This window comes from Arabidopsis lyrata (assembly GCF_000004255.2).
Source record: "Arabidopsis lyrata subsp. lyrata unplaced genomic scaffold ARALYscaffold_5, whole genome shotgun sequence".
Classification (NCBI taxonomy): Eukaryota; Viridiplantae; Streptophyta; class Magnoliopsida; order Brassicales; family Brassicaceae; genus Arabidopsis; species Arabidopsis lyrata.
The window spans coordinates 9,873,017-9,900,903 of record NW_003302551.1 but is presented as its reverse complement, the minus strand read 5'-3'; the positions used below and the strand labels follow the sequence as shown (position 1 = coordinate 9,900,903).

Sequence of the window (27,887 nt, the reverse complement as noted above, 5' to 3'; positions counted from 1 at the left end):
AGTCTGGAGGTTGATCGATTTTGTATTTCATCTGATGGATAGTTCTGATTTGTGATTTTTTTTTTCAATTTGGTTTTGATAGATCATTAACGATCGCGAGACTGTACGATTAAAGGGATTTTGTTTTGATGGTCGTATCATCACCTACAGTGGTGATTGGCGGTGATGATGGTGGCTTGCCGTGAGTGATGAAGTTACGCCGGAGGAAGCGGTGGTCGTGGCTGGTAATTGAAATAAAGTGGGTTTTGTGGCTCTGTTCTCTAGTGACTTGTTGTTGTTGGAGGATACTCTTGTTACATGAACTCTCTCTTGTATGTTCATGTGTTTCGTTCAGTTTTGGGAACCTCAGTTGTTACATGAACTCTCTCTTGTATGCTCAAGTGATCCAGGATCATATGATACCTTCGGAGCAGCTCCGGTATGTAATATGAGTTGTGGATCATCTTACTATTGAGGTAGTATCAAGTATGTCCCTGACTAACTTGTTTTTGTAGCAGCTGAGGAGGATAAGTCATCTAACTATCTGAGCCTAGTCTTGAGTATTGGTACTCGTCTCTTCCCTTCTTCTCTTCCGCCATTTTGTCCTTTCGCTGCTTAGCTCACAATATCTCACTCTAAATCTATAGTTCACAGTATGTCACTCTAAACATTTTGTCTTGATGAAACAATAATGTCTACCAGAGATTTTGAATTCACTATCCATTATTTCATGAACATAGAATACATAGTGATCTGTTGCTCGTTTCCATTCATCATATGATATGATGGCTCACTGGTATGCTCATCTATCTCCCATGGATGTTAAACACATCATCTTGGCAGCTTTGTGTTTTTTTCCCCTTGATATTGATTTAAACCACGTTTGCAGGTTCAAGTCCATATATAGACCTAGCTGGAGATCACTCTGAACGGAATGCAGCTTTTTTCACTCTTTGAAGATATCCTTTGTCAAATATTCGACATGATTAAACCAGTGGCAAGACTTCTTTCAAATCATACCATGGTATTTTCATATCCTTGGCTCTTCTGTTTTTTTTTCTTATTCGAAACATCAATTTGTTGAATGACTCTTTCAGAAGGAGCACTGCATCTTTTTTCTTTCTTTATGCTGGATATGTTTTCAATATACTCTTCAACCTGAACAAATTCATGGCGTCTCAAACTCATGACCCTTTCCGCATTCGACAGGTAAGTCTAGCTTTTCTATAGAGTTTCCCTCCCTTTGGTTATTCAATACTTGGTTTAATAGCTGTTGAAACTTATTACTAGTGTATATTTATTTGGTTGCAACATGAGCTGAATTCATTTGACAACAGGAAGCAGTATTTTGACATGGGTCACTTGGTTAACGCATTCAAATAAGTTCCTTTTGAACCCTTTTTGTTGAATTAGTTTTTGTTCCTTTCACCTTTATCCCGTCGCTGCAATTGTTCATTATTGTTTCTTTTTAACAGGTTCTCTAAATACTTGATTGATCAATACTTCTTTATAATGTGTGCCTTGGAGTTGCCGAATTAATATCCTTTTGTAATGTTACATTTTCTGAGTATACCTGATTGATCAATTCTTCTTAATTGGCTTTTGTTTTCTCATTTTCTCACAACCATTTTTAGTCGGTTGTGTAAGTGGTTTGGCTACTTCTTTCTTAAGGATTATGTCATTGATTTTGTTAGCAGGCTCTGTTTTTTTTCTCCCAAGTTTAGGAGGATCAAGAAACAGCAGTTCGTCTAGCGAAAACAATGAAATATTCGTTGAAGGGAAGACCAGTGCAGGTACCTTGTTTTGTTATTGTGAGTAATAGCCACTAGCACTGAAAGATTGTTGAATAACTTGATCTTCTTGCAGGCTCCTATATTTGAGGGTAAAGAACCTCCACAATTTGTTGCAGTTTTTCAACATATGGTGGTCCTTAAGGTATTTCTTTTGATTGTTGCTGCAAGAAAATCTATTCCTAATTGATATAGTTACATTAACTTATAGGGTGGTTTGAGTTCTGGTTACAAAAATAGAATGACAGAGTTCATCAGACGGAATCAGTTGCACTTATTCAAGTATCTGGAACTGGAGTTCACAATAGTAAGGCACTACAAGTTGAAGCGGTACTGTTCTACCCTACTTTTCTCTCTTGCTAAGTACATTTTCTAATTTAGAATGTTCAAAACTTGGCTACCTATTTGTGATCGTGTAATGTTAGTATCTGAAAAAGATGCCTGGATGCCTGGATCTTCTTTTTTCTTGCAAAAGAGGGAATATAGAGCTCATCCTTTTGGTTTGCACCAGCAAGAAGGTGTTCCTCCGAGACTGTCAGGGATTCCCACTTGTTCTCAATTTTGCACCAGGAATATGATATCAATTTTGTTCTGGCAGCAAGCTGGTGTTGGTACATTAACATTGCTCAAAACTGGGGTTCCAGCAATAGCCAACAGATGATCCTTTTGAATAATGTTTGTGGTTACAGGTTTGTCATTTTTTATTTGGATAACTCCAGTGTTGCATCTAAATTGTTATTATTTTGTTGTAGAAAGAAAGAAGCTAGTGCGTATAGTGTTAAGGATCTTGCTTCAAATAAATCTTTCTATGTGCAATCACCTTGCCAGATTTTGCTCTGCATATTGGCCATCTCTCTAGTGAAGCTGGAAAGTTTTTTTTTGTTTGGGTGTGCTATTGGTCTTAGCACTGCCTCAAAGAGACGTGGTTTTTTTCATGTTCTTGGTAAATGTAAATCAGGGTATATATATACAAATCAGTTTTCGAAAAGGTTTAAAAATGAGAGAGTAATTAGTATATGGTCGGAATCAATATTGTGATTTGATAGCATGTAGGGTGCGCTAGTAATTGTTTTGGTATCATGTTACATCTGCTAACAATCTTGTAGTAATTCTTTCACTAGTTTTTAAGCGACTGTCTTTGGATCAGTTTCTTTGTTTGATATCGAAGCTGCTTTAATTGGTTAATTTATGTGTTACATCTCTAGGTAATAGGTTGTCGATGATTCTAGATACGTATAGATTTTGATGTTCCAAGATATGGATTTTCAGGTTCCTTCTGTTCTTCAGAGAGATAATATTTTTTTAATTAGTTGGCCAAAGTGATTGTATTCTTTGGCTCTTGTTTATGTGGGTTCACTTCTTTGTGTTAGGTTCTCTTTATTATAGAGCGTTCATGTTTTGGCTCTTGCTTTAGTCGCTTAGGAGGATGGTTTTCTATCAGTAGTTTCCTGAATCTCTAGGGTTGTTTATGTCATTTGACTAAACGTTTTCTTAGAGTCTAAATCATAGTCACATATTCTTGTTGGAGGCTTAACTTTTTATTGAACTTACTTATTATTATCAAAACTATGTGGAAGACGCAAAGAAGTTTCTTTTAGATCGTTCCCCATTATTCCTTAGTGCTAACAGTCTTTCTGTTTATTCAAAACTCTTAAGTTCTTGCTAGAGATCACATTGGGGTTCCTGGCTTAGGCTCGTGAGTTGGCTTTATCATCTCAGCCTTGGTTTTTTGGACCAAAGTTAACATGCTTTTTCTGCAAGTTTGTGTGGGTTTAACTTAGAATCAATTCATGATGGAGGTGAGACCTGTATGATACTTTTTGATTCCTAATTGGTTGAGTCGAGAGGCGGCTTTCTTTAGATGGTCTTCAGGTTTTGTCTGTTTTTTATTCAATGGTGGTCTTCAGATTTAATTGCTTGGGCTTACTGCTTTTCAGCTATTACTAGCTCTTTTTACTATGACAGCTACTAGTGTCCCATGTTCTTGATCTGTTGACTTACACGCTCTTTGCTTTAACTGCAGAGCCGAGACAGTTCAAGGGGAGGTCTAGGTGCTGAAGCTTTATGTCATCAAAATCACCCGCGCGAACACCAGAATTAACAAGTTAGGCATCACAAAGAGGGTAAGTTCTTTACCAGTACTGGTCTATTGCAGCATATGGGATGAACGACCTGTGTCCCCCCACGAAATTTCATATAGTACCATAACAACACAGATTTCGGGTCTCGTCTCCAGTTCACACAAAACGAAAGTTAAACTCCAGTTTCCCCCTAAATTGAAAGTTCGAGACCTCAGTCTCCATAAATTTAATTTTCGTGGTTTATCATTGGTTTACTGTGCCGAACTCGATGCCAAACCAAAACCCAGAATAATAAACCGATTTGAAACCCAATTTGAGTTATCCCAACCCGAAATAAATAAACCACTCTTAAATCATCTCTCTCGCCGAAATAAATACTTGGTCGGTTCAGTCACCGGCGGCGACCGACGAAGCTGTCGGGTTTGGGTTCGTCGTCGCCTTCAACCCAACGAGATTAAACCAACGAATCATCAAAATTTCCTAGTAATGAAGAAAATTTATGCGAATCATGTAAGACTAACAAGAAAAAAGGAAGACTTTGTTAAACTCAAATCTGTTTACAAGAGAAAAAATACTATCTTTTTGAAGACGAGATGATTAATAAACCTTAGCACAGCTCTCAATCTTAAACTCAATCGTTTGTCTCACAATGTAATAGTTTGGTTGATTTTGGTCAACGATGTTATCAATCTCGTTTAGAAAAGCAAATCGGCTTCTTGGCGTTGACCATATTCCTTTCTCTTTCTTTAGCTATGGTTGCTCTGCGTTTCTTCTTCTCCTCGTCTCTTCTTATTCTTCTTCTTCTTATCAGGCTTACCTCGACGTTTGCTATCCAAGAAGCCACCATTGAAGACATCAGACTTGCTTTTAAGGAGAAACGACTAACATCAAAGCAGCTTGTTGAGTTGTATCTCGAAGCAATCTCCAAACTTAATCCAATACTCCACGCAGTCATCGAGACGAATCCTGATGCGTTGATTCTAAATACTTATTTCAAGAATCCCCAAATTGAGAACTCACTGATAATTTCTTCTCCGGTGAACTTCCGACAACGATCCGTCGATGTTCTCGATCAGATTTACCTCTCAAACAACTGGTTTTCTGGCGAGATTCCACCTGCGATCGGTAATTTCCCCAATTTACAGACTCTGTTCTTAGATCGGAACCGATTTCGCGGGAATTTACCGAGGGAAATCTTCGAATTGAAGCATTTATCGAAGATCAACACAAGTGCGAACAATATCACCGGTTCAATCCCTACCAGAATCGGAAACATGACGAGTTTAACAACTCTCGATCTCTCTTTCAAAGATCTCTCCGGAAGAGTACCACTCGGTGGTCAATTCATGGTTTCACGATTTGTGGGAATATCGGGGTTAATGGGTCAACTAATTGGGTTGGTTTCTGGGTAAATCCGGTTTACTTTCGATGTGAAGCGGTTAATTGGGTTTTCGGCACAGTAAACCGAAGATAAACCACGAAATTTGAAATTATGGAGACTGAGGTCTCAAACTTTCAATTTAGGGGGAAACTGGAGTTTAACTTTCGTTTTGTGTGGACCGGAGACGAGACCCGAAATCTGTGTTGTTATGGTACTATATGAAACTTCGTAGGGGGACACAGGTCGTTCACCCCAGCATATGAGTGAAAAGGTGTATATCCGTAAGTACAAACAAGGGTAAGAATCATAGTGTAATTGTGATTATTACAAAGACGGGCCTTTTCAAAAATCCTTTTCAACATACTGTTTGAGTTCACTTCAAGTGCCTCAATGCATAGATAAACTTGCCCAAGCTGGTCTCAAGATATGGGGTTTGACAGGAGATAACTTGGAGACAGCGATAAACATAGGGTTTCTTGCCCTTGTAGTTGACTGTGCATCAGTGATCTGTTGTCGTGTCTCTCCCAAACAGAAAGCACTTGTATGAATAACTCCACAACTCTAAAAATATACTTTTATAGGTAACACGGCTAGCCAAAGAAGGAACAGGAAAAACGACTTTGGCAATCGGTGATGGTGAAAATGATGTTGGAATGATTCAAGAAGCTGCTATTGGTGTTGGCATAAGTGGCGTTGAAGGTATGCAAGTGCTTGAAAAAGTATTCTTCAGCACAATGAGATATGGTCAAGTTTTGGAGAAACAAAAGTAAAAATGTAGAATTGCAATTTTACATGTTCTTACTGATGCGTGTGAGACTTTTTTGTGTGCAAGATATCTAACAATTACAAAATCAGAGAATTGGAGTTTTGGCTTGTGTCTTGTTGTGAGTTTCAGATCACTCACTTCACTTGGTCTCTTGGATCAGGATCGAAGAAATACCGGTATTGTAAGGTAAGAAGTCTCAGATTGCTTGTTTTTTTAAGCTTTAAAGTTAATATTATCAAATTTTCTTTGTTGTCTCTTTTTTTTTTCAAAAAATATAGTGTATTGTTCTGTCTGAGCTCTGAACAGGGTTTTCGGTTTTCCAAGTGAACTGATGAGTAAAGGAAAGCATTTCATATTGATACAAAATCCTCTTAAAAAACTGGTCAGACTTTCTAATCAAACACTGGTTCTCAACTTTAGCCAATGTTTCATCTAATGGTCTTCTCTGTTTCTCGAATTAGGCTTGGGAGGAATTAGTGTCGATATACAGTGATCTCTGTCACATGGGAACACCACCATCAGTCATCAATGCGGATGAGCTTCAGCGAGATCCCGAGGTTTTGTTTATGTAATAGGTAAATTTTAACTAAGATGTCTTTTTCTATTACATGTTATGCCATCCATATATACATGCAGACTACACTACACGGTCTTTGTGATGATTTGAAACTCGTGAACTTTTTTCATTCGCCAAGTAAGTCGAGCTTTTCTATAGAGTTTCCTCCATTTTGTTATTCAATCCTTGGATTAATAGCTGTTGAAACTTATTACTACTGGATATTTATTTGGTTGCAACATGAGCTGAAATTCTTTTGAAAACAGGAAGGAGTACTATGACATGAGTCACTTGGTTAACTCATTCAAATAAGTTCCTTGAACCTTTCTTACTCAATTAGTTTGTGTTCCTTTCACCTTTATCACGTCTCTGATGTTCACTATTGTTTCTTTTACCAGGTTTTATTATTTTTTCATCTCTCTAAAAATGGTTCAGTTAAGGACTTAAACATTTTGGAGATGGATGCAGTAGACAAGCTAAATACTGACCAATGTTCTCCATGATCAGGTAACTAATATATGATATTGTGTTAAGATTTTACAGGACACGATAAGCAGTTGTCCTTTTGTCTGTTTAGAAATGGTTTTGTCTGATGGTCTTCCAGTTTCGTCTGTTTTTTGCTGATAATTCTTTAGACTTTAGAGTAACTTTAACTTGATTTAGATTTTAGATAGTTTCTCAGTGTGAAAAATACTGTAAAGAGGTACTATATTATATTTTTTCTTCTTCTTATCACAATTTTCTTACATAGTAGATGGTTGACTTCATTATTTCAACCAAATATAATTTCTCCTCATGTCTTGTTGCGTGTTTTTCCTATTTTTTATATCAGTCACTTCACTTTGATTCTCTTGTTTCAGTTGATGGCTGGAGAGATTGGATTGGTGGTTCGTTTATTGTTTCAGCAAAGCCGAGAGAGAAACAGAGTAAAGATCATAGAGTGCCATGTGCCAAGCCAAATTTGTTCCAACGTTTCTCTCTCCCTTTACTTTGTTTTTTTACACTAAACATAAATTACAGTTATCTATGTACAAATATTTTGACACCATTTTTGTTTCGCAGAAAGGTGGTGTTACTACATCAAAACGGGCGTGTCAGCAACATGTGATTTCTTTGTCCTATTTATCTTGATAACTCAGATGTTGAATCTAAACCGTTATTCTTTTGTTGTAGAAAGAAAGAAGCTAGTGCCTAATAGTGTTAATGATCTTGCTTCAAAACAAGTCTTTTTATGAGCAAGCACCTTGCCGGATTTTGCTCTGCATATTCACCATCTCTCTAGTGAAACTGGAGATGTATCAACGGGGGATAAAGTGACCTGCAAGGTAAACATTTTACCTTATATAGGGGTTTCTCTCTTTTGGATTTTACTTATATAACTTTTTTTCTTTTTTTTTTTTTATCTTGTCTAATGTGTGCAGCTTAACTATGAGAGACGTAAACTCATCGCTAACAATCAGACATGCACACATATGTCGAATTTTTCCCTGAAGGTATGTATCTTTTATGTTTGCTTTCATTTATACTACGAAACCTTAAAATTATGTCTTTCTAAAGGCTTAGGTATCATATTTAGCAGAACATATCAATTTGATTTTCCCATGGCAAGCTGGTTGATCCTGAATATTAGAGAAATATCGATTAGGACGATCTGGATGTGTTTTTCAAGAGTGAAGGGTCTAAGAGAAAGGCTTGCTGAATCCAAACGCTAAGAGAATCATAAGGGGAAGTAAACTGTTAAATTCATTCTCTTATTAGCCATTATTAGCTTGATTTCTACTAAATTATACATGTTTTCTGTTTAATGCTTATTACTTATGTTTTTTTTGTAATAGATTATTGATATTTGCAAAGAGGAAGAACCAAAGAAGTGAGTTCTAGCCTCTGTCCTGCAGGTGTCTGTGTGATCAGTTGTATAATTCAGCGAGATGAAGGATGAACACCAGTGAGACACTATTTCCGTCGGTCAATGGAGAAACATTATAATGGAGAAGAGCCGTTGCAGGGTAATCTTGAACCTCCTATGTCCATATACCTTTAGTTGGTTTGATTTTGATGATGACAGGTAAATTATAGTTTTATAAAATCTCATATTTTTTAATGATTCTTTATTATTTGTGTTATGAAGGATAGGTTGAAAGGATGAGTTTATGTTGCAGCAAAGTGTGTTTTTGTGATTATCCTTCTCACACCAGTTTTTCTTGTCTTCATAACTATGTCTTTGGAATGGTATGCTCATTATATTCGTCTTTTCCGGGCATAAAAACAAAAACAAACTTGTTCTCCGACTTATGGAGCAGCTTGTTTACCGTTGAGGTAGGTTTGGTTATTTTTTGTTTTATGATATTCTTGTTGACATTTGGCAGCTGATGATCAATATGTGCTTGTAGTTGACGCTCAAGGCAAGTCCCAAGAGGAAGAGTGTCATTAATAAAAGGATTAGATCTTGTGAGCTCGTCTTTAGCTGTTGAAGATGATCATGGTTATATTTGACCACAGTGATCACACACTTCAAATACGGGTTGGTGAAACTTATATTCACAGATTACACACTTCAAGTACTTGTAAGAGTTCATTCTCTTGCAATTTATTCAACACTGAAAAAGTTGACTTTATTTTGAATTGACTCATGCCTTTAGCGTCAATAAGAAAAAACCCATGAGGATGCATTGACACTGTTCTGGTCTTATTTCTTCTTGGAAGTTCCTAGAGGATGACAGAATGTAAAAACATTGGCTAAGACAAGCACGAGACGAGATCTGAAAAAGGAGGGGTTGAGAAGCATAGTAAGAGAAATCACAAAAACTATGAATATGATAGAGATCTTGTATTTGGCAATATGATGAACATTGCTATTGTGGGAATCAACAATTAAATGACTCCGTTTCAAGAAAGGTTCTTGACAATTGACACAACATGACTGTTTAAAACAGGTTATCTAAGATGTTGTCACGTCTACTTAATCCGTTTTCATTTCTAGCTTGTTTGTTTATGTGGGGATGAGGACCAAGCTCAGGAAAGAGTAAACAAGCTGGCCAAAATTCTGTAAAGGGATAAAGTGAGATTATAAACAAACATTCACTATCATTTTATAACCAGCAACAATTTCTTACGCATAAATGAGCATTCTCTTACTTTCATCTTATATGACAGGTTTAACATATTTGTATATGGAGATGGAGTTTTCAAGTACTACAATGTTAATGACACTAGAATATCTTGATATTTGCAAAGTGATCGTCTGATACAAGGATCTTCCTGGAGGTATAATCTCCTTGAGGGATTTGGAGATTGGTTTAGCTCAAGCAAAGGATAAAGAGAATGACTAAGTCAGATAGTGTTTGACCTCCCTACATTTGCTTTGGGTAATAACGAAAATGCTGTTATAGGATGTGAAAGACGAATGCAGGGGACTAAATTGGATGCTTGTGTTACATACTCGAGTTTATCATTTAAATGGAGAATTTTCTTTATAGGTTGCTTTCACTATGGATGTCCTATCGTTAGAGGAAACCGATGAACCTGATCTAAAAAAGTACATTAGTGCCTGGAAAGTTGCATCAGGTTACACATTTTCATTAGTACCCTCATTTTTCTGGTGGCCAAGTCCTGGTACGAACGACATTCTCAGGGAAAGATATGGGTGATGTCATTCTTGCAATTCATATCTACAACAAGTAGACGATGCATGTTAAATACTGCTATAGCGGGTTCCAAAAAAGGGTGCTATGAAGATCTTCAGTAGCCTTTTACCTCTAAGAATGGGTAGGGAGTGAAGTATATCTGGAGGAAAGCTTGCATGGTCTGATTTGGTGGCCCATTTCTTAGTGAAAGTGTCAGAAAAAAGTGGTGTAAGCATGTCGAGGAAACCTCAACTTGCAAAGTCCTAAAACCATGCATACTTCAAGTAAGTAGTTCTGCTTTATAACAATCTTCTTGGAGGAAACACTATTACATTTTCCATGTCTTATGTACTCTTCTTTTTGTCTCTTAAAACACTTAAAACAGTGAACACTCTAGATGAAAAACTTGACAGTCTACACTAACATTTGATTTATATCTTGTTCACAACTCTACCTTGTGGTTTGTTTATTATGGTTGCAGCTTGAGGAAAATATCTACAGTATTGCTTTATAAGCGATTGGTTTAAACTGATGGATGATTGATTAATAGAACATTATGTTTTCCAAAGTGGTTCAGTTATTGTTGGGGTTACACAGAAACGTGGACCACGCTGAAGTTATAGTTGAAGGTTTCGGCGATGATAGGTTTACTTGGTGGCGAGGGGTGACGTTATATCAAAGTTATACTATTGAAAGCAGTTTTGTCACAACCAGCGATAAGGAAAGAAAACTTGGTAATATGTGGTGCATTTATTTTGGTTTTCTGATCCATATGAAAAATTAGTTTTGTAGAAATTTATTAACCCATCTATTTTTTTCTTGACAGGCTGGTGAACTTATATCCAAGCTTGACCTTGTTTATCTTTCTGTTGTAAGAAAGGAAGCTTCCAAAGATAATTGCCGGCTATGAACATAACTTAGATGAGATAAATGCAATTTTTGTTTTTATAATTAGAAATTTTGACTTTGAAACATATCTTCCGGGTTGTTCAAGATAGACGTAATCACCTTGATGCCCTAAACCCCCATTTTTCAGTGGCAAGAGTACTTTGAAAGTTCTGGTGGCCCGACTCCCTAATGATCTCAGGAACATGGTAAACACTCGTATATTATTTATAATCCCTTTTCCTTTTCTGCGTTATTTGTTTCGATTTTCAAGTTTTTAAAGCCTTTTTTTATAAAATTCTTTATCAGCTAGAATATCTTTACAAAATTTAAGATACAAATAACAAATTTTGATAATTAGATGTTTGAGCTCTAGAAAAGTTGGTAGAGCTTCAATAAACCTAGACAGAACAGAGACTGCTCCACAACCAGAATATGCTTTTGCCAATCAACTAACTTCATGTCATTTAACTGTCATATGGACAGATGGAGGAAATGGTACAGAAGTTTTTGGATTTCATTTCGACAAAGAGTTTTAAAGACGCAGCGATGAACCCGATATAAGACTACTCAAAGTTAGACACACCCTTGAAATGGCCAGTGGAGTTCAACAGGCAAAAGAGGGAGATGATAGAGCTTTTGCATATGTAACGTCCCTATGAATATGGCTCATAGCAAGCATCGACCGCCCTGACGCTATTCTCCAGGTAAAGTTCACATAGTAAACTTAAGTACATTATGATGTATGCGCTCTTAATTTCACATTAGTATAATTTCAAAATATTTGATTTGAAGTTTTACGCGGACTACAACTCATGATCAAAGCTTCTTGAATCAAGTAATTATATAACTACACGGCATGCTATTAATATTTGTTGTTGCTGCTACTTTTAAGGTACCAAAATACTGCAAAAAAAACAAAAAAAATTTGCATTTTATTTGCTTTAGATCTTATCTGCTTTGACACTATTTAGTGTCAAACATGCAATCATACTTGCAACCCTGTAATTTATTTTTACAGGAACTGTTGCCAAGTTTCTCACCAATGATTAAGACTGCGTAAGTTTTGTTATAAAATAAGGGATTCATAAGTCATAACCAAAGTTTGTTAACGTTGGAAGTTGGAACTGTGATACATAAGCTAAGGTAATGTAGGCACTTAGCTTGCACAAATATTTTCGGTTTTGGGCCACCTTAGTTTAATAATGTTGTTGAGCACCCAATTTTTGTACTTGAAAGTCGAGTTCTCTGGCTTAATTATCATAGGGCTTACACATGCTATCATTTTTTTACCATGGTTATGTTCGTTTGTTGTATTGTTCTTCATTTACCTCTAGTTAGTTTCTATGAACAAGACTCGTTTTTTCTATTACTAGTTTATGTGGTTTACTTCATGTAGTTAAGGAAACAATGGGTGTTAGAGTAAAATTCTTTTAGAGGTAATGGAGAAAGTGTTTAAGTGTTTGAGAGAGAGTTTTAGGAAATAGAACTTTTATTACTTTGATTTTAACTTGAAGACAACTTCATAATCTTACAACAAAATGAGAGAGGGAGAAGGTATTTATAGCCTCCAAACTACAAAATATCTAAAATATTTTAATCCTAAATCTAGAGAGTTCTTAACATAATATCTAGATTACAATATTCTAATTATCTAGATTATTCTATAAGAATATCTAGATTTTTATGTTTAAGGAGGTGGAAGATGATTCTAGAAAATTTCTAGAACATTTTAAGGAGGTGGTAATTATGATATTTCTAGAGAAAACTCTAGAACTTGGATTTGGCCCATCAAATGATTATTGGGTAATTGACCCAATAATTAAACTTGATTCAAAATCAAGTTTAACTTTCAACACCCCCTCTTAAACTTGATTTTGCTACTCCAAGCAAACTCCTCATCTTGATAAAATCTTCGCGCTTGAGAGGCTTGGTGAAAATATCGGCTACTTGATCATGTGTTTTCACATACTCCAATTGCACGTCCTTCTTGTTAACACACTCTCTAATGTAGTGATAACGTGTGTCAATGTGTTTACTTCGATCATGGAAGACCGGGTTCTTCGCCAATGCTATTGCCGACTTGTTATCCACAAATATCTTCGTTGGTTCATCTTGTGGCAAGCTTAACTCCTTTAAAAGATTTCTTAACCAAATAGCATGGCACACACATGAAGTAGCCGCTACATACTCCGCTTCACAAGTGGATAGAGTGACAATCGGTTGCTTCTTCGACATCCATGTGAAAGCCGTATCTCCAATATAAAACACGAAACCACTTGTGCTTTTTCGGTCATCTATGTCTCCACCCCAATCGCTATCGCTATATCCAACAAGCTTGTAATCATTAGAAGTAGAATAGTGTAAGCCAAAGTTTATGGTACCTTTGATATAGCGAAGAATCCTCTTGGCCACCTTGAAATGAGTTGTTGTTGGATGCTCCATGTAACGACTAACAACTCCGACCGCATATAAAATATCGGGCCTTGTGCATGTTAAGTATCTCAAGCTTCCAACCAAGCTCTTAAAGGTTGTTGGATCCACTCCTTCTCCTTCTTCATTCTTTGATAATTTGATTCCGCATTCCATTGGTGTGGTCACCGGGTTTGAGTCATCCATCTTAAACTTTTTAAGTACCTCCTTAGCATAGCCTTCTTGAGTAATGAAGATTCCATTGTCTTCTTGTTTTACTTCAATTCCGAGGTAGTAAGACATCAATCCAATATCCGTCATCTCGAACTCCTGCGTCATCTCTTTCTTGAATTCTTCGAACATGCTTGGATTGTTACCCGTGAATATCAAGTCATCTACATATAAGCATGCAATCAATATATCGTCTTTTTGAATTTTGATATAGAGTGCATGCTCATATGGACACTTGATGAAGTCTTTCTCCTTGAAGTACTTGTCAATTCGAGTATTCCAAGCTCTTGGGGCTTGTTTTAATCCGTAAAGCGCCTTCTTTAGCCTCAAGACTTTGTTTTCTTCTCCTTTGACTATGTAGCCTTGTGGTTGCTCAATGTAAACTTCTTCTTCAAGGTCACCATTTAAGAAGGCCGACTTGACATCCATTTGATGTATCTTCCACTTGTTTTGAGCCGCTAGTGAAATGATTAGTCTAACCGTTTCTAGACGAGCAACGGGAGCAAATACTTCGTCATAGTCGATTCTGGCTCTTTGACTATAACCTTTGGCCACTAATCTTGCTTTGTATCTTTCCACTTCTCCTTTAGAATTTTTCTTTGCTTTATACACCCACTTCACACCTATCGCCTTGTGTCCATTTGGAAGTGAAGCTAGCTCCCATGTATCATTCTTTTTAATCGCCTTTATCTCTTCATCCATGGCATTTCTCCAAGTCTTCCTTTCAATGGCTTCTTGGAAGTCCATGGGTTCGCACTCCGCAAATAGACAAAATAAAGTAAGATTGTCTTGATTTTCCGTTACCTCGTAGAGCTCTTGTAAACTTCGAAAATGAGGAGTCCTCTCACTTGAGCTTTCTTCTGCTTGAGAACTTGTTGGTGTAGTAGGTTCTTCTCTTGGTGGCTCTTCTCTTGTTAGCTCCGAGTCATCTTCTTCAAAGTGTGGAAAGAAGTTATAATCTTCTTCAATTGATTTCCAATCCCATTCTCCTTCTTCATCGAAAACGACATTTCGACTAATTATTGTTTTCTTCGTATCGGGATTATAGAGCTTGTAGCCTTTGGAGTTGTTATCATAACCAATAAAGATATACTTCTCACATTTGTCATCTAGTTTACTCCGCTTCTCATCCGGTACATGAGCATGAGCAATGCTTCCAAAGACTCTTAAATGAGAAACACCGGGCTTCCTTCCGCTCCATGCTTCTTGTGGTGTTTTTCCCGAAACACTTTTTGTTGGAGATCGGTTTAATAGATAAACCGCACACGCGACCGCTTCCGCCCACAACTCTTTTGGTAGTCTCTTACTTTTAAGCATGCTCCTTGCCATCTCAAGAATTGTTCTATTCTTTCTTTCCGCTACACCGTTTTGTTGAGGGGATCTTGGCACCGTTAGTTGTCTTCGAATGTCGTTATCTTCACAATACTTTAAAAACTCCTTCGATGTAAACTCTCCTCCACGGTCGGATCTCATGGCTTTGATTGCAAGACCACTTTCCTTCTCAACATGGGCCTTAAACTTTTTGAAGTTCTCAAACACCTCGGATTTTTCTTTCAAAAAGTAAACCCATGTTTTTCTTGAAAAATCATCAATAAAGAGAAGGAAGTAGTTACTTTTACCAAGTGATTTGGGCTTGATTGGACCACACACATCCGTGTGTATTAGCTCCAACGGTTTTTGAGCTCTTGTACTTGACTCTTTCGGAAAGCTCATTTTGAATTGCTTTCCAAGTAGACATCCTTCACACACTTGATTTGGATGATTGATGCAAGGTAGTCCTCTCACCATTTCTTTCTTCGAAAGCAACTCCAATCCTCCAAAATTTAGATGCCCAAATCGAAGATGCCAAAGCCAAGACTCCTCCTTGTAGCACATCTTGAGACATTGTGCGATGTCATTTCGAATGTTAAGGACAAACATTCTATTTTTCGACATTGGCACCTTGGTAATGAGATTGCTTTCTTGGTCTCTTATAGAAAGGTTATTATCTTTTAGTCGAATATCATAACCTTTCTCTAAGAGTTGTCCAAGACTCAAGATGTTCGTCTTCATGCTCGAAATATAGTAAACGTTGGAAATAAATTGATGATCTCCATTCTTCAATCGGATGAGAATGTTTCCTTTGCCTTTTACCTCCATCTTCGATTCATCTCCTAAAGCCACATTTCCTCTCACCGATTCATCAAGCTCCGCGAACATACTTTTGCTCCCACACATGTGATTACTTGCACCACTATCAAGGTACCACTTATGATTCTCTTCATGTTCACCTTTCTTGTAACTAGCCATTAATAACATGTCTTCTTGGACTTGTTCTTCAACGTAGTTGGCCTTCTCCTCGACTTTTTTGTTGCTAGGAGCTTTACATTCGGAAGCATAATGTCCAAACTTCCCACAATTGTAGCATTTGACACTTGACTTATCATATCTTGATTTTGGACTTCCTCTCCCACGACCTCTTGATGAGTTTTCTCCTCTTTGGTTTGTGTTGTCTTCATATGGCCTCCAACCTCGTCCGTTTCCATATCCACGACCTCGTCCTCGTACTTGACCGCCGCCTCGTCTTTGGTAATTTTGGCCATTTTCTTCTTTAGTAATCCGCATCTTGAGGACTTGTTCGACGATATCTTCTTTCTTCTTCTTCTTTTCTTCATAAGCTTGTAATGACCCAAGAAGTTGCTCTATTGACATAGCCTCTAAATCTTTTGTTTCTTCAATGACGGTGACAATATGCTCAAATTTTGGATCCAACGATCTCAGAACTTTCTCCATGATTCTCACATCATCTAGCTTCTCTCCGTTTCTTTTAAGGTTATTAGTAACCGTCAACACTCTGGAGAAGTAATCCGAGACGAGTTCACCTTCCTTCATTTGCAATGCTTCAAATTCTCCTCTTAGAGTTTGAAGACGTACCTTCTTGACTTGATCGGCACCTTTGTAAGAGGTTCGAAGCTTCTCCCATGCTTCTTTGGCCGACGTAGCTTCAACGACCTTTTCGAACGTATCTTCATCTAATCCTTGATAGATTAGACAGAGAGCTTTCTTGTCTCTCTTTCTTGAGTCTCTCAAACCATCCTTTTGAGTTTGAGAAAGACTACCTTCATTCTCCGGTTCAATGAAACCTTTCTCGACTATCTCCCACACGTCATGTGCTCCTAGGATAGCCCTCATTCGTAGACTCCAATCATCGTAGTTGCTCTTTGTGAGCATTGGAACTTGGAAGGGAACATTGTTACTCGCCATCTTTAGGATCTTCAAGCTCTGATACCACTTTGTTAGAGTAAAATTCTTTTAGAGGTAATGGAGAAAGTGTTTAAGTGTTTGAGAGAGAGTTTTAGGAAATAGAACTTTTATTACTTTGATTTTAACTTGAAGACAACTTCATAATCTTACAACAAAATGAGAGAGGGAGAAGGTATTTATAGCCTCCAAACTACAAAATATCTAAAATATTTTAATCCTAAATCTAGAGAGTTCTTAACATAATATCTAGATTACAATATTCTAATTATCTAGATTATTCTATAAGAATATCTAGATTTTTATGTTTAAGGAGGTGGAAGATGATTCTAGAAAATTTCTAGAACATTTTAAGGAGGTGGTAATTATGATATTTCTAGAGAAAACTCTAGAACTTGGATTTGGCCCATCAAATGATTATTGGGTAATTGACCCAATAATTAAACTTGATTCAAAATCAAGTTTAACTTTCAACAATGGGCACATTCCATTCAGAGATCTCTTGCATTACTCAGTCTTCCATGAGAGGAAATGAAAGAATTGATTGTGAGTCCTGTACGAATCCATGTTGAGCAATCAAGAACCACAGATGCACAAATTAAATGTTTTTGTGGCTGATAAAGCACTTTAGTGAAACACTTTCATTATTTGCACTTTGTTTAGGAAGCTGAACAGGACAACATCTAAAATTAAACTACTTCCTAGTATTTCACTTGAGAACTGTTTTGATAGTAATAATAAACAAGAAAAGTGACTGCATTCTCGTTTGTAGGAAGCTAAAAGATCTCTTGAAGCGTAAACAACCCTCATCATATCTGCCTACTTAATATGCAAATGAGAGGAGAGCTGCTTTATGAGAAGATAACAAGAGCTTTTTGGAGGTAAGAAAATTCAAATTCAATTTCTATATATATAGTCTATTTTCTTCTGTTATTTGAACTCTTGAAGCTCATTTTGCGGAAGAATGGTAAGTATAGGTTACGAAGAATCGAAGATAACCGCAGAGGAGTGGAAGAACTTTTGTGCGGAACAGCAGGCTCCCCAGAAATAGGTCTGGTCCCATATAAATTGTATTAAGCAAGAGAAGTTAAGAAATAGTTTCTAATTTGAATGCATATTCTTGAAATTTTAATAGATGTCAAAGAAGAAGGATATATATACATGAAATGGAAGGATATAAAGGATGAGGATAGAGGAAGCCATGAGCCAAACGAAAGCAATTTCTCTGTAGATCTGACGAAGACTTTGCTGATTTTATAACGAGGTAACACATGATTCCATGTGAAAGTATGTGGCTATATGCACACCAATATAATGTATATGGTTTCGGATAATTAAGGAAAACATAATATATGAACAAGAGTAACTTGATGATCAATTAAGATTCTAATAAAAATGAAAGATTTTTGTGTTTTCTAGATTCTTCACTAAGGAGAGTAGGAGACTGAAAGGAATATGACTTTGTGAAGTCAAGTCTTTCAGCAGAATTGGCTTCAAAGTTGTTTATGATATCAAAAGTAACAAATAGTCTCTTTACTCTGCGTGTAAATTCAAGAATATACAGTATTTTTGCCTTGACATCTTCTCTGATATTTTTTCTCAAGGAAAAAGGCCGAAGAAGTTGACACCATAATAGACGCATTGCCTAAACTGGAGCAGTAAGTTATACAGAACATCTACCTAGGCGTAGCTAGTTCATTTGGTTTATAGCTCTCCAGAAATAGTCAAAATTGTAATCTTTTGTTAATGTTATAGGTAAATCGACTGTTTCTTTTTCAGCTGGCATTTATCGGAAATCTGATATCATGTAACATTGTGAGGTATGTAATACTTACTCTTATTCTTGGAAACTTTGAAATCGTAGAGACGTGAATGCAGTTCTATTTAATGGAAGCATACAAAAAAAAAAAAGAAATGGAAGCCATAGAAGTTTTTTGAAGGTGGTCAAAAGCAGAATACTATAAGAAGTGAAGACTCAACAAATGGGCCTAAAGTCGAAGCCCATCAGAGAACAGAGGCTGCAATGCTGATTCAAAAGAAGCCCAGCAACATGGTCTCTGCTTCAGTCAAAAGCAGAGTATCACGCCATTGTCGTGAAGCGAGTACGAACGAGCAACGTCACAAAATCAACCTGAGAAACAGTTTTGGCGTTCTCGGATCGTGTGCTGTCATGTGCAACTAGCCTGACACGCGTCATCTTTTCTATGATTACTTTCTTCTTTATATATCAAAACCCTTGTATGAGATAATTAAGTTGAATAAGAAAGTTTATCTTCTTCCATCTTCTTCAAGCTTTCCTTAGGGTTTTGTGAAAGCGTTCATGGTATCAGAGCCATGGATGGCTCTATTACTCCTTTTTCTCATTCCGCTATGAACATCTCTCATTGTGTCACTCTTAAGCTCTCTGAAACAAACTACTTGCTATGGAAAACGCAGTTCGAGTCTTTTCTCTCAAGTCAGATGCTTTTGGGCTATGTAACCGGAGCTACTCCTCGACCTTCTCCTACAACGGCGGTGAGGGACGGTGAAACGGTGACAGAGTCTCCAAATCCTGAGTTTCTCAAGTGGGTAAGAAACGACCAAAATGTTCTTACCTGGCTCTTTGGATCTCTCTCAGAGGAAGCTCTCCGCTCTGTTTACGGTCTTCACACGTCTCAGGAGGTATGGCTTACCCTTGGTAAGAAGTTTAATCGTGTGTCTGCAACTAGAAAGTTAGATCTGCAACGTCGTTTGAACAATCTGTCTAAGCAAGGGAAAACAATGACTCAATACTTGTCTGATGCTAAAGTTATTTGTGACCAACTTGATTCAATCGGGTGTCCTCTCACTGATCAAGAGAAAATTTATGGGGTCTTACACGGGTTAGGTCAGGAATATGAAACTATATCTACCTATCTTGAAAACTCCATGGATCAGTTTCCTGGACCAAATTTTGAAGAGGCTGGTTACCGCTTGATTAACTTTGATGATAAGATCCAAGGCTATAACTCTGCTGCTGTAACTCCTCATCTTGCGTTTGCTACTGAAAGCCACTCTTACAACCAAGGAAGAGGTCAGGGTTATGGTCGCTCTGGCTCTCGAGGGAAAGGTCGTGGTTACTCTACTAGGGGCAGAGGGTTTCATCAGCAGATCAACCAGTCCTCTGATTCAAGTTCTGAAAGACCAACTTGTCAAATATGTGGTAAATACGGTCATTCAGCCTTCAAATGTTACAAGAGATTTGATCATGCTTACCAGATGGATGACTTTCATCAAGCCATGGCTACAATGAAGATCTCTGATCAGTCTTCAGGGCATGAATGGGTGCCAGACTCTGCTGCAACAGCTCATATTACCAATTCAACTGCTCAACTTCAGAACACCCAACATTACAGAGGAGATGATGCTGTTGTTGTTGGTAATGGTGACTTCCTTCCGATTACACACATTGGTTCTATAGCTCTTCCCACCATGCAAGGTACTACCTTACCTTTAAACGATGTCCTAGTTTGTCCTGAAATAACAAAGTCCCTGCTGTCTGTCTCAAAACTCACGGCTGACTATCCTTGTTCTTTCACCTTTGATTCTGATGGTGTCATTGTCAAGGACAAACGGATCAAACAGCTCCTCACGCGAGGAAGCAGAACTAAGGACCTATATGTGTTAGAGAATCCTCAGTTTGCTGCATACTACTCATCAAGACAACAATCAACAACAGATGGGATTTGGCATCAGCGGCTGGGGCATCCTCACCAGAATGTTTTGCAGCAACTAGCTATCAATAAAGCTATAATAATGAATAAGACAAGTTCTTCTCTTTGTGATGCTTGTCAGTTGGGAAAAACTTGTAAACTTCCTTTTTCTGCATCAGACTTTGTCTCCAGTAGGCCTTTAGAACGCATCCACTGTGATTTATGGGGGCCAGCTCCTGTTGTTTCTTCACAGGGTTTTCGATACTATGTCATTTTTATTGACAATTTTTCAAGGTTTACTTGGTTTTATCCATTAAAGCTCAAGTCTGATTTCTACTCTACTTTCATTTTGTTTCAACAAATGGTGGAGAACCTTTTTATGCAGAAAATTGCTAACTTTCAGTGTGATGGAGGAGGTGAATTCATTAGCACAAAGTTTCAGAGTCATCTCTCACAATGTGGCATCAAACAGCTCATCTCCTGTCCTCATACTCCACAGCAGAACGGTCTTGCTGAAAGAAAGCATCGCCATATCACTGAACTTGGTCTTTCAATGATGTTTCAGAGTAAAGTTCCTCAATACTTGTGGGTAGAGGCTTTCTTTACTGCATCATTCTTGGGAAATCTCTTACCTTCCTCAGTCTTACCAAACAACAAGAGTCCTTATGAACTTCTAATGGGTAAAGCTCCTACTTATACCTCTTTAAGAGTTTTTGGCTCAGCTTGCTATCCTTACTTAAGGCCATACTCAGCTAACAAATTTGATCCAAGATCTCTGTTATGTGTCTTCTTGGGATACAATGAGAAATATAAGGGGTATAGGTGTCTCTATCCTCCAACTGGCAGGGTCTATATATGCAGACATGCTCTCTTTGATGAACTTCACTTCCCTTTTCAAAAAGAGTATGCTTCCTTTATTTCACCAACAACTTCTTCTCCTCTCTTGACTGCTTGGCAACAAAGTTTTCTGCAGTCTTCTCAACACAGTACTATCACTCCTCCTCAAAACTCAAATGTAAGTGCTCCGGTGACTGCAGTGGTACAGGAATGTCCTGAGCGTACGACAGCCTTTGATGCTGCTTCTATTGGCGACAGCGTTTCTATACCTACTGCTAGTTCTCCTCAGCACATACCATCAGAGACTCCTAGCTCTCCGACTACACCTCACTCAACATCATCCTCAGCTACACCTGCAATAACTCCATCATCAATATTTTTAGAAGAAGACTTCCCTCCTCTGGTTAGTTCTCCAAGTGTTCAAGCTTCTCCTAATGTTCAAGTTTCTGCATCAGAAAACAGTCACTCTATGGTTACTAGAGCTAAGGATGGGATTCGCAAACCTAATCCTAGATATGCTCTACATACTGTCAAGAGTAATTATCCAGAACCAAAGACAGTAAAAACTGCTCTCAAGGATCCCGGATGGAAAGGTGCTATGACAGAAGAAGTAGACACTATGCATGAGACAGAAACATGGGATCTTGTTCCACCAGAAGAAGAAATTCAACCATTGGGTTGTAAATGGGTCTTTAAGACTAAGTTGTGTGCAGATGGTGCCCTGGATAAACTCAAGGCTCGCTTAGTAGCAAAGGGATATGAACAAGAAGAGGGTGTTGATTTCATTGAGACTTATAGCCCTGTGGTTAGAACAGCTACAATCAGAACAATTCTACACAGAGCAACAATAAATAAGTGGGACATTAAGCAACTTGATGTCAAGAATGCTTTTTTACATGGGGATTTAAAAGAAACAGTTTACATGGTGCAGCCTCCAGGCTTTGAGGATCCAAGCAAGCCTGATTACATATGCAAGCTAAAGAAAGCTATTTACGGTCTTAAGCAAGCTCCACGCGCCTGGTTTGACAAGTTTAGCTCTTTTCTTATAGAGTTTGGCTTCACCTGCAGTTATCCAGATCCCTCCTTATTCGTGTATATCAAAGGAAGTGATGTGATGTACTTACTCCTCTATGTTGACGATATGCTACTCACTGGAAACAACACAAAGCTTATCAGTCAACTTTTGGCCAGTCTAAGTACCATCTTCAGAATGAAGGATATGGGTCCCTTACACTACTTTCTGGGAGTCCAGGCTCATTTTCATGACAAAGGTCTGTTTCTCAACCAAGAAAAATATGCTACAGATCTTCTTATATCAGCAGGAATGGCGGATTGTGCTCCTATGCCAACTCCCTTACCTCTGCAACCCGGGAAATTCTCAGAACAGTCTAAACCCTTCTCAGACCCGACTTACTTTAGAAGTTTGGCAGGTAAACTTCAATACCTTACTCTGACAAGGCCTGACATTCAATTCTCTGTCAATTTCGTGTGTCAAAAGATGCATGCTCCATCAGAGGATGATTTCAACTTGCTCAAGCGGATACTTCGCTATGTTAAAGGGACTCTGCAAATGGGAATAAATCTCTCCAATTCCACGGATTCAGTTCTCCGTGTGTATAGTGATAGTGACTGGTCGGGATGCAAGGATACTAGTCGCAGCACAGGAGGATTCTGTACCTTTCTCGGAGAAAATATCATCTCTTGGTCATCAAAACGCCACTCCACAGTATCTCACTCATCAACAGAAGCAGAATACCGCACCATGTCGCTTGCTTCTCGAGAAATCATGTGGCTCAACTCTCTTCTTCGGGAAACTGGAGTTGCACAACCTGTTACTCCAGAGATGTATTGTGACAACCTGTCTGCAGTCCATCTTACCGCAAACCCTGCTCTCCACTCAAAATCAAAACATTTTGCAAGAGATTTTCATCATGTGCGAGAACAGGTTGCTCTAGGTGCTCTTATTGTGAAGCACATTCCGGCGCCTCTCCAGCTTGCTGATATTTTCACCAAATCCCTACCACAACAGGCATTCTTCGACCTTCGTTTCAAACTTGGACTTTGCTTACCACCGACGCCAAGTTTGCGGGGGAGTATAAGAAGTGAAGACTCAACAAATGGGCCTAAAGTCGAAGCCCATCAGAGAACAGAGGCTGCAATGCTGATTCAAAAGAAGCCCAGCAACATGGTCTCTGCTTCAGTCAAAAGCAGAGTATCACGCCATTGTCGTGAAGCGAGTACGAACGAGCAACGTCACAAAATCAACCTGAGAAACAGTTTTGGCGTTCTCGGATCGTGTGCTGTCATGTGCAACTAGCCTGACACGCGTCATCTTTTCTATGATTACTTTCTTCTTTATATATCAAAACCCTTGTATGAGATAATTAAGTTGAATAAGAAAGTTTATCTTCTTCCATCTTCTTCAAGCTTTCCTTAGGGTTTTGTGAAAGCGTTCAAATACCGCAATGGAACTAGCTAAAGCTAAGTAATTAATATATTTCTAAACAATTAAAGGGAAAGATGACTACACTTTTTAATCAACAACTAATTTTATAGGAATGTATTATGGCTGGATAGTAATAATCAGCAAGAAAAGTGACTGCATTCACGTTTTGTAGTCAACTCAGGATCGTGTGAAGCCGGAACAGCTCATTTCTCTCTTTATTTTTACCATTCCCTCGTGATAATATATATATATATATATATATATATAAAATTTTTTTAACTAATTTCATTCTCTCTTTATTTATATATATATACTAGATCATGACACGTACTATAGTACGGGTTAATTTTGTTTAGTACAATATTTTATATATTATATATTTTACAATAAAGTTTTGATATATTATAGTAGTAAGTGAAAAAGATATTTCTTTTTTTAAGTACATATATATAATTTTTATAATAAATATATTTTCCTTTTTATATAATACTCAATTATGGATAATTTTTCTTAAGATATGAAAACGGAAAGTAATATTCTTTTAAGAAATTAATATTATTTGAAAATGAGTTAATTTATATTAACAACCACAAAATGAGATTGCATATAATTCAGTTAGATCAAAAATCAAAATATCATAAATGAGTCGCATCTAAAACGTAGATTATTTTGAGTTAATTAAGGAAGTTAACTATGATTTTGAATTAATTTAGGAAGTTCATTTTTCTATTTGTAATTTTTTGATTGTTGAAATAGAGTTTTTTTTTTTTAGCTAATTACGGAATTTAGCAATTATTCGCATAATCGAATATATTATGAACATGTTTTTAGTATATAATAATATCAAATTCAACCCGAGCGTGAAGTATATTTTCATTTTAGAATCTCAATGAAAAAATTGCGTCCACAATCCATCATTCGTTATTTTCAAAATTATTTGCAGAATCAAATTTCAAATATTTAGAAGTATCAAACCTTATTTAACCATCTCATCATATAATCTTAACATGTCGTCTGTTATAAGGATCATAACACTTTTTATCATATAATACATTATATTTAACCCATTGCCTGCTATAAATATTTTAAATAACGTAAATTCGTAATTTGTCCGCCAAAAAATATTCATAATTTTTAACCAAAAAAAATCTCCAATTTTATTTAGTTATGAAATAATATTTAAGATTACAAAATAAAATAAGATTACACTTTTCAGTGGATTTAATAAACAAATGGTTTGAACTAAAACAAGAAATATGAGATCTATAAAAGAAAAACTGGAAGTAGTCATAGAGCATAGTTTACAAGATATTATTGATTTACAAAAGTCATTGCACTATTTTTTACAAGTAATTTTGGCAAATTAAAAATATAAAAAAGAGTGTAAAGATAGTAGCACCACACTTCCAGATGCATCTAATAATTACCCGCACGCATTAGCATATCTCTCACAGGTGTCTAATGAGGAAGTCTATTAGAAACAAAACACCCAAAGCATGTCTCATCACTTGACCAGCTTTTGTCTTCTTCCCACAGACATCTCCACTCTCCTTTGTCTTCTCTCCACAAACCCTAATCACTCTTAGCACATAAATCACATCTTTTTCAAAACTATATTAATTTATTCTTTTACTAATTCTAATCAATATGTCTTGGCAGCTTTTGATATTTTCTTAGCAGACAAACACACTTGAGCTGTTTTCTTTCTATAAATACTCTGTTTTCTATTGATACCTTGTAGATCTCTCTCATGGCATTTCCTCAGAAAAAACGAACACCTTCTTTCTCTTCCTCTGTTCTTGACTCTGTTTACCGTTCTATCGACGAATCCGACGGTCTCCAAAGTGACCTAAGAGGATCCATCAACGAAAATGTATCTTCATCATCATCTTCACCTTCACCAAACAAGAAAGACGACAAGCTTACAACTCTCCGGCGAGCAATCATTGACGAAGAACACTGGCTTTACGCCCGAAGCAGCACCACTACCACTAATTCCTCGGATTCCTCTGCTTTTTCCTCTTCCGAGGCAGAGTCATATCGAACAAAGAGAAGGTTGAGAAAGCTTGCGGAACAAGGTAATAGATCAGGTGATGAGAGACAGAGAACAAAGAGAACGTCGGTACTAGATAATGATAGATTCATCTCCAAGTCGGATAATGATAAAAAGCTTAAAGCCATGACGATGATCGAGGAGATAAAGAGACCGAAGCAGCCAGTGTCTCCTGGAGCGCGTCTCACCAGCTTCCTCAACTCCATCTTTCAATCTAACGCCAAGAAAGTGAAGCTTTGTTCTGTCGGTAAGACCACAGACGTCAAGTCCTCTTCCTCATCAAAGTCTTGCTTCAGTCGAACAAGATATAAAACCGACAACAACAACAACAACTGCCAGAAGTTGGAAAGATCTATCAGATTCTATCCCGTTAGAGTAACTATCGATGGAGACTACAGAGACTCTGTTCACAAAAGCATTACTCGCGAGAGAAAACCAATTCCAGAATTTACTGCCAAGAAGAGTATCAAAGAGGAGATTAAAACCAAAGATCATCACACTGAGTTTACTTGCATCACAAGAAAGATCGGTTTGAAGGATTTTGTGAGAAGTAACAAATATGAAGGTAAAGAAGATGAGGATGATGTTTGGAGTTACTCGAGTTCTGATCTGTTCGAGCTCGATAGTTACCGGATCGATATGGGGCGGTACTTAAAAGAACTTCCGGTCTATGAAACTACTGATTTCAAGATAAATCAAGCTATCGCTAAAGGCTTGGTTTTGTAGTCTTTTTATTACTTTTTTTTTCGTTATCACTGAAACCAGTTTACTAATTACCCCAAAAGAAGAGATCAATTTACTAATTCTATATTTTGTTGCATCAATGTCACGTGCCCGGTTTTGCGATTACTAGCAGCAGGTCTGGCTCATTAAAACATTGGACCCTGCAAAAATCTGTTTAAAAAAAAAAAAAAATCTAATTCTCAAAATTGTAGCAAAATGTGGACCCTTAAATATAAAAATATTTCATCCTGCCAAAAATATATATATATTAAAATATTTGGTTAAAATATTGTAGATCTTGTGCATTTCCTCTTAGGTACATTCCAAGAAAATGTGCTTAACTAGGAGTACCAAACGAAACGAATTTATAATTTGTATCATCCACATTCGTACGTGGTCATCTAAATTGTTATCACTTATCACCTAGCTACGAATTGCGAAATATTAAAAAAAGATATGGTCATGTATGCTTATTATGTGGCTATATAACAATTTTTTGAACAATTTCTAACCAATCTTTATAAACTGCGATACATCCACGTTGTGCTTGTATAATTGAGAATCCAAAGTCTTAATATTGTCTTGTTTGCGATATATTCTAATGGTGATTCCATTGTCGATCGGTTGCGTCTGATGAAACTATATATATTCAAGAGTGGCTTACGGCTGAGGTCATCTTATTCATCGGAAGAAAACTGATTAGAAATTTTGATTAGATATTTTAGAAAAAAAAACAAGAAGAAAAATTATGTTTTTGAAAAGAAAAATTAGCTAGGTAACCTTTTGATTTTCTCTTATTATATCACCATGATGTGTTTGATGAGAGATAATATATATATATCATCAATAAAATCTTACAAGCCAACGATGCATTTTAAATTTGTGGTACGTATTGTACAAGAACAGATACATGTAATTCTTTTTTTTTATTAATTTATGTAATCAATGACCCATAAGTATTATTACATGGACAGATGCATGTGCATTAAAACAAGTTCTCTTATCCCCCAAAGAGAACTCTTCACAATACAGCTTATTTTGGTTGTGTTATTGGTTACATCCACTTTCTATTTCTTTCTTGTTTCTGTAAGTTATATGTTTTGTCTTTGTCTTAAAAAAAGTCCACGATTCCATGTAGTCTAATCTGACTCCTACAAACGACATTACTTTAATGATGCACAAATTGTTATATTAAGTTTTTCATTCAAAAAAT

The 27,887-nt window shown here is 37.0% G+C and overlaps 1 protein-coding gene across 2 annotated transcripts; it reads left to right on the top strand.

Annotated features, from left to right (window-relative positions):
• LOC9313332 (protein BIG GRAIN 1-like C) lies at window positions 1-26,800 on the top strand. 2 transcript variants are annotated; one of them, XM_021024753.1, is made up of 33 exons: window positions 1-238; window positions 335-418; window positions 498-545; window positions 869-1,003; window positions 1,077-1,772; window positions 1,846-1,914; window positions 1,981-2,099; window positions 2,195-2,287; window positions 2,368-2,458; window positions 3,793-3,892; window positions 4,662-5,930; window positions 6,064-6,183; window positions 6,304-6,379; window positions 6,459-6,691; window positions 6,820-7,060; window positions 7,414-7,524; window positions 7,616-7,657; window positions 7,727-7,878; window positions 7,975-8,046; window positions 8,133-8,559; window positions 8,682-8,869; window positions 8,944-9,074; window positions 9,193-9,611; window positions 9,707-10,910; window positions 11,003-11,270; window positions 11,548-11,768; window positions 17,717-17,825; window positions 17,922-17,995; window positions 18,080-18,208; window positions 18,364-18,461; window positions 18,549-18,602; window positions 18,724-18,764; window positions 25,640-26,800. In XM_021024753.1, the coding sequence occupies exon 33, from the start codon at window positions 25,649-25,651 to the stop codon at window positions 26,675-26,677; it is 1,029 nt and encodes a 342-aa protein (XP_020880412.1). In that variant the 5' UTR covers window positions 1-238; window positions 335-418; window positions 498-545; window positions 869-1,003; window positions 1,077-1,772; window positions 1,846-1,914; window positions 1,981-2,099; window positions 2,195-2,287; window positions 2,368-2,458; window positions 3,793-3,892; window positions 4,662-5,930; window positions 6,064-6,183; window positions 6,304-6,379; window positions 6,459-6,691; window positions 6,820-7,060; window positions 7,414-7,524; window positions 7,616-7,657; window positions 7,727-7,878; window positions 7,975-8,046; window positions 8,133-8,559; window positions 8,682-8,869; window positions 8,944-9,074; window positions 9,193-9,611; window positions 9,707-10,910; window positions 11,003-11,270; window positions 11,548-11,768; window positions 17,717-17,825; window positions 17,922-17,995; window positions 18,080-18,208; window positions 18,364-18,461; window positions 18,549-18,602; window positions 18,724-18,764; window positions 25,640-25,648; the 3' UTR covers window positions 26,678-26,800. The 2 variants fall into 2 exon arrangements, with proteins under 2 accessions (XP_020880412.1, XP_020880411.1); XM_021024752.1 differs by having other exon boundaries at window positions 18,700-18,764.
• Window positions 26,801-27,887: the final 1,087 nt, after the last annotated feature.